Raw genomic sequence first — 15,537 nt, 5'->3', positions numbered from 1 at the left:
TTTGAGAAGTACTTTTCTGAGACTGAGTCTTGGAGAAAGCACAAGACATGGATACGGTTTCCATGCAAAGACAATGCATCCGACGCCTAAACCTGACAGCCGCTGAGGAAAATCAGCTGATCGACCTAACCACAGACAGTACACACAAGAATGTGCACGAGTCACAGCCTCTCACCCAGTTCTCGATCAGCCTCTTGCCTTTTGCAACAACTTATCTTTGTGAAAGTGGATTCTCCTCCCTCACCTACCTGAAGACCAAATACCGTTCCAGACAGCAGTCTGAGGATGACATGATGCTCTGCCTGACAACCTCCATCTCCCCCAGAATATACAAGCTGTGTACCACCAACCAGGGCCAGTCATCTCACTGAGGTAGGCATACCTGGCTTCCTGAAGCTAAAAGTTTCATTGTTGAAAAATAATAATACAAAATATAAGCCTCATCAACAACAACAACAACAACAACAACAACAACAATAATAATAACCAATCATAATTATGCATGAACGTTTTATCACATAAACACATATAGGCTAATAACCCAGTATATAAATAGGTTAATACGGTGAAAGAAAAGGTGAATGAAGTAAATATAAAAGTTATTACAGGCTTTAAAATGTGAGACATTTAAAAATATGTATTACATGTGGGGGTCCCTGTTCTGTTTGTCCCTCGTCCAAGGGGTCCTTGGGTTGAAAAAGGTTGAAGACCCCTGCTCTAAGGGACCCACAGAGCTGCTGGGATAGGTGAGGTGTTGGGGGAAGGACACACAGGACAAACAACATAGAAGAGAGAGTGGAGATAGGTTCCCCCTCGATCAGCTCAGGCTAGCACGTCTTCACCACCTCGCCAGTACTGCACCTCAGTTACACCGTATAGTCGCTCATCCTGTAGTCGAATGCAGCCAGCCAGCCAGCGCGCACACACACACACACACACACACACACACACACACACACACACACACACACACACACACACACACACACAGGAACAGGGATCTCTCGGTAGGAAACATTCTTTGCTGAAACAGTCAGTTAATACCAACAAGAAATGGGAACCAATTAAAATAATCTATAATAATACCAACAAGAAATAGAGGTCAGACAGAGAGGCATTCTGCATTCAACCCTCCTCCTCGCTCACCTAAACCACAGGGGTTTAAAAGGATAAGGCAGCCAATTCCATAGCTATTCCGCTAATCGGTTAACCCATTTCAGCTGCGTCTATTAATCATGCCCACGATTTTCCCATCCTATCACTGGGTCCCATTTCATCCCATGACATCCCCTCCCCCAGCAAAAGCAACAAGCTGGGAGATATGTAAACGAGCCCCCAGAAACATGCAAGTTAACCTGGAACAAGCGAACACAACATCCTGTTGGCCTAACTTATGTCCCAGGTGGATGGGTCTATCCACCCTGGAGGCTTCCTTCTCCGGGAGCCCCTCCCATGCTAAGCCCCATCCTCTACTACCTCTACACCTACGACTTCACCCCCGTCCACCCCAGCAACTCCATCGTAAAGTTTGCAGACGACACCACCGTGGTGGGCTGGGCTGCATCTCGGGAGGGGACGAGGCGGCGTACAGGGATGAGGTAGAGCAGCTGAGCAAGCTGTGCAAGGTTAACAACCTGCTGCTGAACCAGTCAAAGACCCAGGAAATCATCGTGGACTTCAGGAGGAAAAAATCTGAGGTCCAGCCCCTGCTCATCGACGGAGAGAGCGTGGAGAGAGTCCCAACCCTCCGATTCCTGGGGGTGCACATACAGGATGACCTGTCCTGGAAGAACAACACAGCAGCCATCATCAAGAAGGCACAACAGCGGCTCTACTTCCTGAGAGTCCTCAGGAAGGAACACAACAAGCAGGAGATACTGGTGGCCTTCTACCGCTGCGCAGTGGAGAGCATCCTCACCTACTGCATCTGCAACTGGTTCTCCAGCTGCACAGCCGCAGAGAGAAATGCGCTACAGAGAGTCGTGAGAACAGCCAAGAAGATCACGGGCGCCCCCCTCCCCTCTCTGGAAGAGCTGTACAACACACGTTGCCTCAGGAAGGCCTCCAAGATCTCCAGAGACCCATCCCACCCTGGGTACGAACACTTTGCCCGGCTGCCCTCGAAAAGGCGGTACAGGACCATGGCCGCAAGGACAGACAGACTGAAGCTCAGCTTCTACCCCAGGGCCATCCAGGCCCTGAACACAGCAAAGACCTAGGTTCTGGGCCATGGACAGTCTGGACGGATTGATGGCAGCTGCTGGATTGAAAAATCAGGTGTAGTGCTGATGCACAAATGTGTACATTTCAAGCCTGCAAACTGCGACACTTTAAATGAATGTGCAATAACACTATGTGCAATATGACAACCCTAGTCGTTTTATCTGTACAGTATAGTATAGTGGATAGTGTACATAGCCTTTATTTATGTAAACCAGCTCCTTTCCCTTCTTGTTTTTTTAGTTTTTTTTTCTTTCCTAGCACCAGGGGAGCCACCCCTCCCAAATTTCGTTGTTTGGTACCTGTACTATAGCAATGACAATAAAGACCATTCATTCATTCATTCATTCATACCGTGCTGTTCAGGACTCAGTACTAGCGGGCCGCTGGTGTATGAGCGGGGCGGTGCTGTATCTCCCGAGTTCCAGCCCCCACCCTTGTCGTCACCGCCGCTGTCTTGCATGGCCAGGGACGGGCGGCGCTGTAAGCCCAGACTCTTGGACTTGAACTGGGGCCACATCTGCAGGGCGTGTCTAGCCAGCTCGGCGTGGCTCTCCAGGGGCTTGAAGATCTGGGAGGTCTGGAAAAGCTTGCCTGGCATGTGTGTGCATGTGATAGGGCTGGGTGTGGCAGTGGCTCTTCTTGGGTCTGGGCCTGAAAAGGATATTTTTTTCTTTGCCCCTCGGACAGTGAGGCTGCGCTGCTCGCATCAGGACGAGAGAGCAGATCTCTGTTCTCATCCCCAACAGCAGGATTTCCATCTGGCTCTGCCATCCAGACAACTTTTTCTGTGTTGCGAGTCTATCCCACTGCTGACACCAATGTAGCGAACAACAGGGTAGAGTAGCTTCCCCTAACCAGGTATCGAACTGACAACCTTCCGCCTACAAACCGACCGTGCTAACACCTAGAGAGTTAACTCCCTTGGTGCAGATGCTAACGGGCCTTATACAGGGTTGTTACAATAGTTTAACAGGCAAGTAGGCAATATGGCAACATTTCAGCCACATAACAGTGAGACAGAAATACATATTTTTTCTTGCAGCCCAAAACAAGGACATTATCAGCTCTAACAAAGTGCAAGATTTGATTTAGGCATGGTCAAACCAGATTTATTGGATCAGTCCCGAACGAAACAGATATTTGAACCAGTGTCAGATAGTGATGAAAATGACTTCACTTATGACACTTGTCTTGGTCTTCCAAAGCAGTTTCATGATGATTAATTACAGTTATTGATGATACCAGGAATATTAACTTTATCTTACACAACTTTTGCAATTATTATTAATTACTGATTCAGTGGTTGTCAAACATATTTTACCCTTGGTCATAACATCTTTGTAAATATTATAACAATGATTTGTATACTTCCATGCACTTTAGATCGTCTGTATGAATATAATTATGTATTCAAAATATGCAAATGTTTAATGAATTCTTCTGTAAGATGCTGCTGATGCTTGCAGATGACTTGTTATTGATTGCATCTATAATCGTAGGTTATTCAAGTAAATAATTGTGATTAATGTTGGTGTTAGATTGTCAATTTAACCTCCCTCTTGTGTTCACGGTCAAATCTGACCGTGACCCCTTGATTCTACTTGCTTTGACTGTTCAAATGAGATGTCAACCATCAAAATTGGATAAGGGGTTCCAGAGATATCACTGTGCAAAACACACCGGTCAATTTTGACCGAAAGTAGCAAAGTTGGAAAATGAAACACACGGAAGAGGAAGGTTAAACAAAAATGCATGAAAACACTTGGAATGTTATGGTGACGTACGTACGCCATCATCAATTAAGTTTAGCCTTAGATAGGTGTACTTCTTTAAACCACAATTAATAGAGGGGGGACACTATCTGACAAGTGAACACAAACTGACTCACTGAAAATACTCGAAAATACTACGCCTTTCAATTATGCCTCTACTCAGAAAAACGCACTAAACCCACTATTTCTACTCTATTTTAAATGCCCCGCCCTTACAGGGAAAACGGTTTAGTCGATTTTGAAGCGTTCAACTGTCCTGACCAAAGCCTGTGTGATTCCGCCGTAGGCGCCTTGTCCCCTATTTATCTGATGGTTTCTTGTTGCTAAAATCTCGGATTCAATCAAAAGCCTCAACGGGGCAACAACATGTACCTTATTTCAATACTCTTGGCTAGTCTGGCCATCACTCCGTTTGTCGTTAAAACTTTCTTCCCTTATTTTTGGAAAGATGTCGTCTATCTTGCAGACTTGGTTCGGATTTTGGTGACGTTCGTTTCACGGCGGAGAAGGAAGCCGTTGTTTTTAGTGTTGGACCGGTTTTTGGAACAGACTGCTGCACACCCCGACAGGTCGTTTATTGTGTTTGAAAGCAAAACATATTCGTATCGGGACACCGACAAAAGGAGCAACAAAATTGCCAATGCTTTACAAACTCACTCCCGGCTGAGAGCGGGGGACACCGTTGCACTATTTATGGGGAACGAACCTGGGTTCATATTTACCTGGCTGGCCCTGGCCAAGCTTGGATGCCCTGTGGCGCTCTTGAATCACAATATCAGATCTAAATCTTTGCTTCACTGCTTTAGTTGTTGCAGCGCAAAGGTGTTGATAGCAGCCGCAGGTATGTAGCCCTCTATGCAGTGCGTGTATGGCGTTATTTATGTGCCACAATTATTTCGAGAAAAAAACAAACATCTGCGTGCGCGTTGAAGATCAGCCCCGAGAGCGACATTGGGTGATTTTAGTGAAAGGGGGAAAATCTATGGTTAGCCTATATTTAAAAATGTTTTATGTTTTTTTATGTTCAGACAATGTATAGCCTAAATAATAAAGAAGTAGCATTTCGTGGAATGTTTTTTGGGGTAGTTATTTCCCATTGCCCCAACCCTCAGTTCACCAGACAATGGGCGCAGGCTGCCGAAAACACCAATCTTGTTTTTCACCCACTATTGATTTGATGCTATTCAACCAAAACGGATATGCATCGAAGGGCAAACTAACACTATCCCCCACTATCCCCAAACACAGCATCTATGCCTGTTACCATCTGTGATTGAATGGTGTCTTGTGTGTTTCTCAGAGCTGAGGGAGGTGGTGGAGGATGTGATGCCCTCACTGAAGGAGCAGAGTGTGAGTGTCTACTTGATGGCTAAAGAGTGTGACACACCAGGAGTGGAGAGTTTCTCTGATAAGGTGGAGGAGGCCTCAGACTCACCCCTCTCGCTGTCCCTCCGCTCCCACCTCACTTTCACAAGCCCTGCAGTCTACATCTACACCTCAGGGACCACAGGTAAGGAGGGAGGGGCGGAGGAGAGGGGGAGGTGTGACCACAGGCATGTGGGGGGGTGGGACCACAGGTGGGGCACAGGTAGATAAGGGAGAGAGGACTACAGGTATGTTGGACGGAAGGAGGTTAGGCCGTGTGTGTGTGTGTGTGTGTGTGTGTGTGTGTGTGTGGGGGGTGGAGAGAGGGATGCAGAGTTTTGGGACAGAAAGCAGTGAGCAGACATTCTCTTTTTCTTCATAGTTACTTGCAGTTGGTCCAGCTAATGGCCATAGCATTAATACATTAGTCCTCTCTGTGTTGTTGTAGGTCTCCCCAAAGCTGCCGTGGTGAACCAGACCCGTCTCCTGGCAGCTCTGGCCGTGCTGTCGTCAAATGGTGTCACCGACGGTGATGTCATCTACCTGAACCTGCCCCTCTACCACACTGCCGGCTTCGTTATTGGCTTCATCGGCTCCATTGAGACAGGTGAGATGTCATAGGTGAGGCTTCACTTTGTTGATTGAGACAGGTAACTGCTCAAAGGTGGGACAGGTAACTCCTCAAAGGTGAGACAGGTAACTCCTCAAAGGTGAGACAGGTAACTCCTCAAAGGTGAGACAGGTAACACCTCAAAGATGAGACAGGTAACACCTCAAAGGTGAGACAGGTAACACCTCAAAGGTGAGACAGGTAACACCTCAAAGATGAGACAGGTAACTCCTCAAAGGTGAGACAGGTAACTCCTCAAAGGTGAGACAGGTAACTCCTCAAAGGTGAGACAGGTAACTCCTCAAAGGTGAGACAGGTAACTCCTCAAAGGTGAGACAGGTAACTCCTCAAAGGTGAGACAGGTAACTCCTCAAAGGTGAGACAGGTAACTCCTCAAAGGTGAGACAGGTAACACCTCAAAGATGAGACAGGTAACTCCTCAAAGGTGAGACAGGTAACTCCTCAAAGGTGAGACAGGTAACTCCTCAAAGGTGAGACAGGTAACTCCTCAAAGGTGAGACAGGTAACACCTCAAAGATGAGACAGGTAACTCCTCAAAGGTGAGACAGGTAACTCCTCAAAGGTGAGACAGGTAACTCCTCAAAGGTGAGACAGGTAACTCCTCAAAGGTGAGACAGGTAACACCTCAAAGGTGAGACATAACTCGTCACAAGAGGCAGCTGTCATACACTCTCCTGCTCTGATGGTCACCCTGGTGGGATGGTACATGTGACATCATAGGCTCCATCTAGACATGCCAGGCGGGTAAATTTCCAAGTGCCTCAGATTATGATTATGTTCTCATTGTTTCCCATTAATTACCTAGAGAAGCGGCGTTTCTCAACCTTTTTTCAGTCACGGCACCCTTTAAAAGTATGCAGAATCTCGAGTCACCCCAGTCTAAAATGTGTTAAAAAAACATACACTCTCCATCCCTCTGACAGCCAGCACACGCACGCACTCACTCACTCACTCACTCACTCACTCACTCACTCACTCACTCACACACACACACACACACACACACACACACACACACACACACACACACACACACACACACACACACACACACACACACACACACACACACACACACACACACACACACACACACACACACACACACACACACACACACACACACACACACACACTGTACGTGGTTATTGAGAGAGGGGGGTGTGTGAAAATGTGAATCTAATGATCTGCATTTACGCAAGTTGCACAAGTATCGTTTTTTTAAATGTTAATACATTTTATTATGTCAGCAACGTCAGAATGTTTTTTGGGACGGCACCCCGGTTGAGAATGCCTGACCTAGACTGTGGCGGCCCGTCATAGTCTAGTTTGTCCCACCATAGTCTCATAACGACCAAAAATATTTTTACACACAAGCGACGCAAACTTTAGGATTCGCACTGCTACTCTTACTACTGCTAATCTGCTGTAGGTCCATACGATTTACGCGCTATCGATAACCACAATACGATTTAACACTGTCAATAATCCCCCCCCACACACACACACACACACTTTAGAGAGTCTGAGGTCCACCCACCACAGTCTCACAAAATCCTGTGGGAAACACTGTGTACTGAAAGCTCTAACTAGGTCCTGTGTGAGGGTATTACTGAGGGCCTGCTGGCTGAGCATGTCTTACTCACACCACACAACAGCTACGCCCCCCCCCCAACCTTGAAGTTTGCTTCTCATCCACCACCTCCCCTGGGGAAAACCAAATGAAAGAGACCTTTGTCAGAGTGTAAACCAGTAGGCTCAACAGAGGCAAGCCACCGATACTTGTCCTCCACTGCTTTGTAAATCCATTCTCCAAGTGGGCTAAAGTTCACATCATATTGTTTGTAAGCAAACGAAGAATGCCATGGCTCTTAGTGTTACATATTAATAGGGGATATTCAACAGTGCAGTGAGAACAAAACCAATCCCCTAACTTAATAAGGGATTTTAAAGGCATATTTCAGACAACAACAAATATAAAACAGGCTCTGGGTCATGACATGTGCCTCATTGGTCTAAGAACAGTGTTCCTATGCCTGCGCCTGAGCTTGACGTGTATGCCAGTGGAGGCTGATGGAGGTAGAAATCGGAGGACGGCTCATTTTAATGCATCGGACAGAATGAGGAATTGTATCAAACACCATTCCTCATTCCATTCCATGCATCCTCCGATTTTCCTCCGACTTCTGCCTCGCCTGATGTATGCCCACCAGTAAGGTTTGTGTGTGATGATAGCTCTACTACTATACAGGTACATTTAGCGTTTGGGGAATTTACCAGATGCCTTTATCCAAAGTGACTTACAACAAATACATTTGATTAAGTAAGAGAATCATCTATCCATCAGACATAGGAAGAAAAAGTAAGCTATGCTCGGGCCAGGGGCCAAAGATTGTGCTATGTGAAACCATTTCACCAAAATGGTATTTAAACAATGTTTTTCATGTCTCCACCGTGAAAGGCTCAACTATCATACTAAGACGGAAGTTCTCTGCCTCTCAGTTCTGGGACGAATGCAGGAAGTACAATGTGACGGTTGTCCAGTACATAGGAGAGGTGTTACGCTACCTCTGCAACACACCCAAGGTAACTACCCCCAGATAAAGGCCTGGTGACTATTTACTACTCTCACATGCAACATCCACCTGTGAATACCGTTGTATATATCTGACTTACTCTCACCCCTACAGATACTGTGTATCTTATGCCTTATGCCTCACCTTGCTACTGCTACCTCAGGGTTATATGGATGCTATTTATATTATTTATTATTTATATTATCATGCTTCTCTATTGTCTCTTATCTCTTGTCTTATTTATTTATTTATTTATTTTTAATTTTCTTTTGCCATTTTCTCTTGTTGCTGCAATGTCATTTGTGGGAGGTAACTTAAGAGACTAGTCATTTGGCAGATGATTATCCAAAGCAACTTTTAGTTAACACATAGATATTCAGTGTGTCGCCCATGTGGGAATCAGACCCACAACTCTTGAGTTTCAAGCACCTGGCTCCAACCAGTGCCATGTGAATATTCTGGTCCTAGATCAGTGTTGGCTTGATTGCCTAAGTCAAGTGATCTTCTTGTTCGTAACAAGACAGCTGCGCTGGAGCCACATGGAGTGCAGCCATTCAGGGTGATCCACTCCCTACTCCAAATATGTCAATTCAGACAGCTGGCACACTGAAATAGAAAGAATTGTTAACATTTAGGATCTCAGGTTTGGGTTATCAATATCACAACCTGGAATTATTTTAGTTAAGTTGATTGAGTTCAAATCATATTGTATTTCACTATCAATATTTTGTTATGTGTTATCCGGGGCGTGGTTTGGAGTATGTAAACATTCTGTCTTGGCCATTGAAACAGTATCTGCCGGCATCACACAGGGCATGTCTCTACCATGTGGCTACCATGTGATTGGCTGTCAGGCAGAGACGGAGGATCTGACTGGTCCAGATCTGGTCTCTTCTAGAAATAGCTAGTGGCCTTTACTTAGAAAGACCACGGGGTGCCTAGGATCCATATCTCTATGTGTATGATGGAATGTAGTAGCATACTAAAGTCAATTGACATTTCAGACAAAGTTATGTCCCCCTTCTGCTCATAACTTACTCAACAGCAAAGTAATTGTTGTACTCAGGTTATTGTATAAAAGGTATTAGTATGTTTAGGTTAAATTATTTCCATTTCAGTTTAGTATATTACACGGCCAGGAATTCAAACAATTTTGAATTAAGCACATTAGAAATGTATTCATTATTATTTCAATTATTTATTCTAACACTCAGATCTCATACAAATGGATTGTTTTGAATATTTTATATATTAAATATTCTAGATATTACCGGTAGTTATATTCACATTTTAAAGCTTTAAAGCTTTAAATAAATAATTGTATAGATCATACAGTACAGTAGTCAACATGATATAAATGCTATAAATGACATCAGACTCTGCAGCAGTCAATAACATATATTGTGTTTCCATCATGTCCACCCAGAGAGACAATGACAAGGAGCACAAAGTGAGACTGGCTATTGGGAATGGTGTGAGAGCTGAGATATGGAAGGAGTTCCTCAACCGGTTTGGGAAGATTGAGGTCCGAGAGTTTTATGCTTCTACAGAGGGAAACGTGGGCTTTGTCAACTACACAGGGAAAATAGGAGCGATTGGACGAGTCAACTTTCTACATCGGGTAAGCACTGAATACTATGTAAATACAGGGAAAGTATCAAATATCCACGTTTGTTTCAACCAGTATAGCTCCTGTAATGATTCATGTATTGGTGTACATTTTTTTGTCGGCCATCTTGACCGAACACTTCAAGAGGTTTGAATACTTCAACTGGTGTTTGCATGATATTTAATAGGGTTAGATGCATTTGTAGACTGTTAATTAAAACTCTGGTTGAATAATCACTGTTTTCTTTGACAATGTACAATAAAAAACCATGTTGTAGTAGAGTATTCTGAGTTTAATTTCTTGCTATACTCAGCACTATTTTCTCTTATTGTCCTGTAGAAACTGTTCCCATACGCCCTGATTAGGTACGACACTGAGAGAGAGGAACCAATCAGAGACTCTAGAGGCTTGTGTGTGGAAGCGTCCAAAGGTGAAACACTCCATAATTCAAACATCCTTTATTAATGGATAAATATACAATATACAGTACATGGATAAAGAATACATCTCTGTTTGGACTTTTGTTTTGAAGGAGAGACGGGACTATTGGTATCGAAGATCACAGATATCGCTCCCTTTGTTGGATATGCTCAAAATCAAAAGCAGACAGAGAAGAAGAGGCTGCGGGATGTCTTCCAGAAAGGAGATCTGTACTTCAACAGTGGAGACCTTATGAAGATTGACAAGGACAACTTTATCTACTTCCAAGATCGCATAGGGGACACATTCAGGTACGTTGTTCCAAATGTTTTCTCCTGTGTTCCACAAGGGTATTGTGTTCTGAAGGTTATTATGTAGACAGTTTAGTTTTTTTTGTCTGATTTCTGTCACTCTCATCTTTAATTTGTGCACAAAACGTTCAGTAAAGACAAACCACAGTTGTGTGATTCTGGAGCTCTGTTTGCATCTCATAGATGGAAAGGAGAGAATGTGGCCACGACAGAAGTAGCTGACATCCTCACCATGGTTCACTTTGTTGAAGAGGCCAATGTCTACGGAGTCCAAGTACCAGGTAATCTCTGTCTGGTGGAGGTAGAAGTCGGAGGATGGGCTCATTGTATTTGATATTTTAACATTTGATTGACAAGGACAACTTTATCTTTATTTGGGGTGAATAGTATGCCTTTAAGAGGTAATTTCAGCATTTTTGTCTCCTAAGGCCACGAGGGGAGGATAGGGATGGCTGCCATCACTGTGAAAGAAGACGCTCAGTTTGACGGCTACAAGACATTCCGTCATGTCACCAACTACCTCCCAGCTTATGCACAGCCACGTTTCATAAGGATTCAGGTAACCTGTGAGATTCTACCATTGTGGCAGTGTTTCCCACATGTTATAACGAGCTAGCTTCTTTGTGATTTATTATTGCAATACGACATACGCTGGATAGGTAGCATAAATTGGCAGAACACCAGTATACACCCAAATCCTATGGCCAGTCTGGCAAACAATTATGTAATGTCATTGCCGATCAACGATTGGCGTCATTATATAGAAAAAAATAACAAAATAGGGGTTGAAGAGTGTCCTTTCAGTCTTCCTCCATCAAAGTGTTTGCCACAGACCTACTACACATATTGACTGGAAGGCTCCCACAGTTTACCATTTTCATCCTCTCTCTGCGGATAGCCTGAAGCCACAGATCTCTTCTTTTACTGTCCTTCGCTCTTTGGGGAAGTAAACAAAATTGTAAACTGGGAATTTTTTAAATGTTTGACGGCCTGCCACAGCCTTGTCTATATATGGGAAAAACTGTGTGGAATGAACAGTCTGGACCACGACTATCAGGGAGAGAAATCTTGATCCTTATTGTAGTATGACAGGAAACAGTATAGTCGACATGTACATGTTCTTACTAGCTCTGCAGCTAGGCTTCTCTGATTATCACTCTCAAGAGGGGCCTTTTTAAACCCATCTGGTATTTTACTTAGGGGAGGGGTATAGGAGACTGTCATGGAAATCTAAGTTTAACCACTTAGTATTCGGTAAGACTCTGAAAAATATACAATATATGTTCTTGTTTTTTTTATAAATGGTTGCAAGGATAGCACTCTGCTTCTATGTAAAGAGCCTAGAATACAGTACGAATACACTTTATGCCTTCTAAACCTCACCTCTTCAGGGTGACGTTTTCACACATTAGTAACTATGATTTCAATCTTGACCAAGTGGGGTGATTCTTAGCAAACAATGTTTCCTTTAGAATGAACCGTACATCCTTATCTCTAGGGAACATTTAGAACTTAGGAAGGACATTTATGTATCGACATACCAACGTTGTTATGTTAGTAACATTAGTAGCATTATTGTTAGTAGCATTATTAAGGAAAGGTGGTAAATACAATGTCACACTAGTAGCATCATTAAGGACAGGTCGTAACTACAATGTCACACTATATCACCTCCTGAAAGATAAACATGTTCTCCTGCATCTGTTAGTTAAGTTGTTTCTTGTATAAGGTAAGGACATTGTACACAAGGGAAAAGGTCAATAGGTCAAGGCTGTGGGGTAACGCTGAGGCCGGGGCCAAAGGTACATCTCAGTCAAAAGGGTAGCGCCTTCAAGTAGAGCAAGGGGTGACTTGTCGGTCACCAGTTGCTTTAGTTAATACTTCCCATCTAGAATGGTTACCAGGTTAAATCAACAAATTAATAAATGTGAGAATAAATGAGTGAAATGTGTGAACATCAACATCATTAAGGCATACTTAATGTGGCTCAGTTGGTAGAGCATGGCGCTAACAACGCTTAGGTTGTGGGTTCAATTCCCGCTGGGACCATATATAATGAAATGTATGCACTCACTGCAATGAAAGTCGCTTTGGATAAAAGCGTCAGCTAAATGGCATATATTACTAACAATTAGTATTACATATATGTACTTCACCATTACAGAGCCAACCCCAACAGTATTACTAGTTGTGGCTGCCCCTCCCTACATTCCTCACTCCCCCCTCTGCCCTGCTTGAGTGATCTGCAAACAATATAAGTCAGGGTCTTATAAAGCCTGAGTTATTGTAACCCCTTCAGCCAGGGACGTGGGAAGTCAGTCAGAGTTGCAGTTACAAACCCTGCCAGAAGGGGGTGCTGCAGCCTCCTCAGCACCCCTACTTCCAACGTCCCTGCCATCAGCTAGTTGATCTAACACTAACTCACTAACAGTCATTGTTCAGCAGGGTTGAGTCAGGAGGAAGCAGTAATGCAGTTGGGTTAGATGGTGTCTCAGTGGCCATACACGAAGAATTTAGGCTTTCTGCTACGAATAGTATCTAATTGTATCAACTTACAAGTGTGCATTTGTGTGTGTGTGTGTGTGTGTGTGTATGTGCGTCTGTCTGTTTGTCTGTATGTGTGCGGGTGCGTCTCTGTGTGTGTGTGCGTGTGTGTGCGTCTGTCTATGTGTGCGGGTACGTCTGTGTGTGTGTGTGTGTGTCTGTCTGTATGTCTGTGTGTCTTTCTGTATGGGTGCGGGTGCGTCTGCGTCTGTTTGTGTGTGTGTGTGTGTGTGTGTGTGTGCGTCTGTCTGTATGTGTGTGGGTGTGTCTGTGTTTGTATATGTGTATGTGTGTGTCTGTATGTGTGCGGGTGCGTGCGTGCGAGCATGTGTGTGTTTGCACGTGTGCCTTTCCAGAATGCTGTGGAGGTGACAGGGACCTTCAAGCAGATGAAGGTGAGGTTAGTGGAGGAAGGTTTCGACCCTGCCCGTGTCCTGGACCCTCTGTTCATCCTGGAGGAGAGAGAGAAGAGCTACATCCAGCTAAGCCCTCAGGTGTACAGCTCCATAGTGTCAGGGAGCTTCAAGCTGTGATGAGGAGGAGGAAGAGGAGGAGGGCTAGTGCAGGAGTCAGTCACTGTCTGTCTGCTGGGTATCCTCTGTCCCTGTAGCACCTCATTGGTCCATACATGTCACTGTATTGGTCCATACGTGTCACAGTGACTGGTTACATACATGTCACTGGTTACATACATGTCACTGTGACTGTTGGTCACGGAGAGAACCAACCAGGTTTAACAACTCCAGATAAGTCATTGGAAAAAATAGGAAAACTATCACACACTGTGGTTCCTAGGGACTGTTGTTGCCATTCAATGCGTTAAATCAACTTTTAGTTGGTCTGATCTGGTATGAATAAGGACCTATTCAAGTGCCGTAATCAATTTGTTTATGAGATCCATATACAGTAGTGTGTTGGTTGTCCATCCAGCTCAGGGATACTAGATTTTAGATTTACTGGTTTACTTTCATGGTAATTATTCCAATGAACATTGTCTGTTTTTAATACCAAAACAAATAAAACAATCATATAAACATTGTTTTAATGTGTACTGTAATGTGTTAATTGTAACCAATATAGACAACTGTTGAAAATAGCTCTAACTCAGTTAAAGGAAATACTTTTTAAAAATGTTGTAGTTTCATGTTGTCTTCGCATGTCTAGTGTTATGGGCTGATTAAAGAGGTGTATTTTCAACACTCTTTTTTTTATTTGGTAATAGGCGTTTGATTATGATTACAAACTACCTACTCTGGCTAGTTACTTTTAAATATATTTTTTTCAGCAGGCATCCACACTGATGGCTTTTCATTACATTTACATTTACATTTTTGCTATTTAGCAGACGCCTTTATTCAAAGCAACTTACAACAAATACATTTGTCAAGTGTAAGTGAATCATCTATCCATCAGCCATCTTAAGAAAAAGTAATCTATGCTAAGACCAGGGGTCATTACAATTTGTACTTTTAGAAATTACTGAATGTATGTCCAGTAGAGCATAGTCAAGTGTATCATAATCATAATCATAATGATAATAACACGCTTTATTTATATAGCACCGAATATATAAGAATATATAAGAATGCAGCTCAAAGTGCTGTACAATACAGCGCAAGAGAAAAGAAAAGGAACAGATTAAAAACAAAAATAACTAAAACATAATTGATCAATACAATAAAATCTGAAAATCACGAACGCAACATAGATAAAATAAAACAAAAAATACTATTAAAGCTAAATTGAAGAGATAGGTTTTTAAATGGCGCTTAGAGATGTTCACTGAGCTTGCTTCTCTGATTTCTTGAGGTAACGTATTCCACAGTTTAGGGGCATATGTAATAAATGCAGCATCACCAAATTTCTTTTGGATTTTGATCGTAACCTCCAATAAGCCAGCAGCAGAGGACCTAAGTGCTCATGAGAGTGTATAGGTTGTCAACGAGTCAGTAATTTAGGCTGGTCCCAACCCATTTAGTGCTTTGAGTAGAAGGACTTTGAAGTAAATTCTAAATGATACAGGGAGCCAGTGCAGAGCAGTTAAGACTGGAGTGATATGCTCTCTCCTCTTGTCCTTTTGTCAGTA

The 15,537-nt window shown here is 43.5% G+C and overlaps 1 protein-coding gene across 1 annotated transcript; it reads left to right on the top strand.

Annotated features, from left to right (window-relative positions):
* Positions 1 to 4,251: 4,251 nt before the first annotated feature.
* On the top strand, positions 4,252 to 14,692 carry LOC308165125 (long-chain fatty acid transport protein 2-like). Its single transcript, XM_080539233.1, has 10 exons — positions 4,252 to 4,836; positions 5,296 to 5,505; positions 5,809 to 5,967; positions 8,453 to 8,577; positions 9,994 to 10,188; positions 10,516 to 10,606; positions 10,709 to 10,907; positions 11,091 to 11,188; positions 11,336 to 11,466; positions 13,808 to 14,692. Exons 1-10 carry the CDS (start codon positions 4,362 to 4,364, stop codon positions 13,982 to 13,984), a joined length of 1,860 nt encoding a protein of 619 aa, XP_080395359.1. The 5' UTR covers positions 4,252 to 4,361; the 3' UTR covers positions 13,985 to 14,692.
* Positions 14,693 to 15,537: the final 845 nt, after the last annotated feature.

The sequence above is a fragment of the Nansenia antarctica genome (assembly GCF_963989245.1).
Source record: "Nansenia antarctica genome assembly, chromosome: 9".
Lineage (NCBI taxonomy): Eukaryota > Metazoa > Chordata > Actinopteri > Argentiniformes > Microstomatidae > Nansenia > Nansenia antarctica.
Note: the sequence above shows the minus strand (reverse complement) of the source record. Positions and strands in the feature narration are given on the sequence as shown.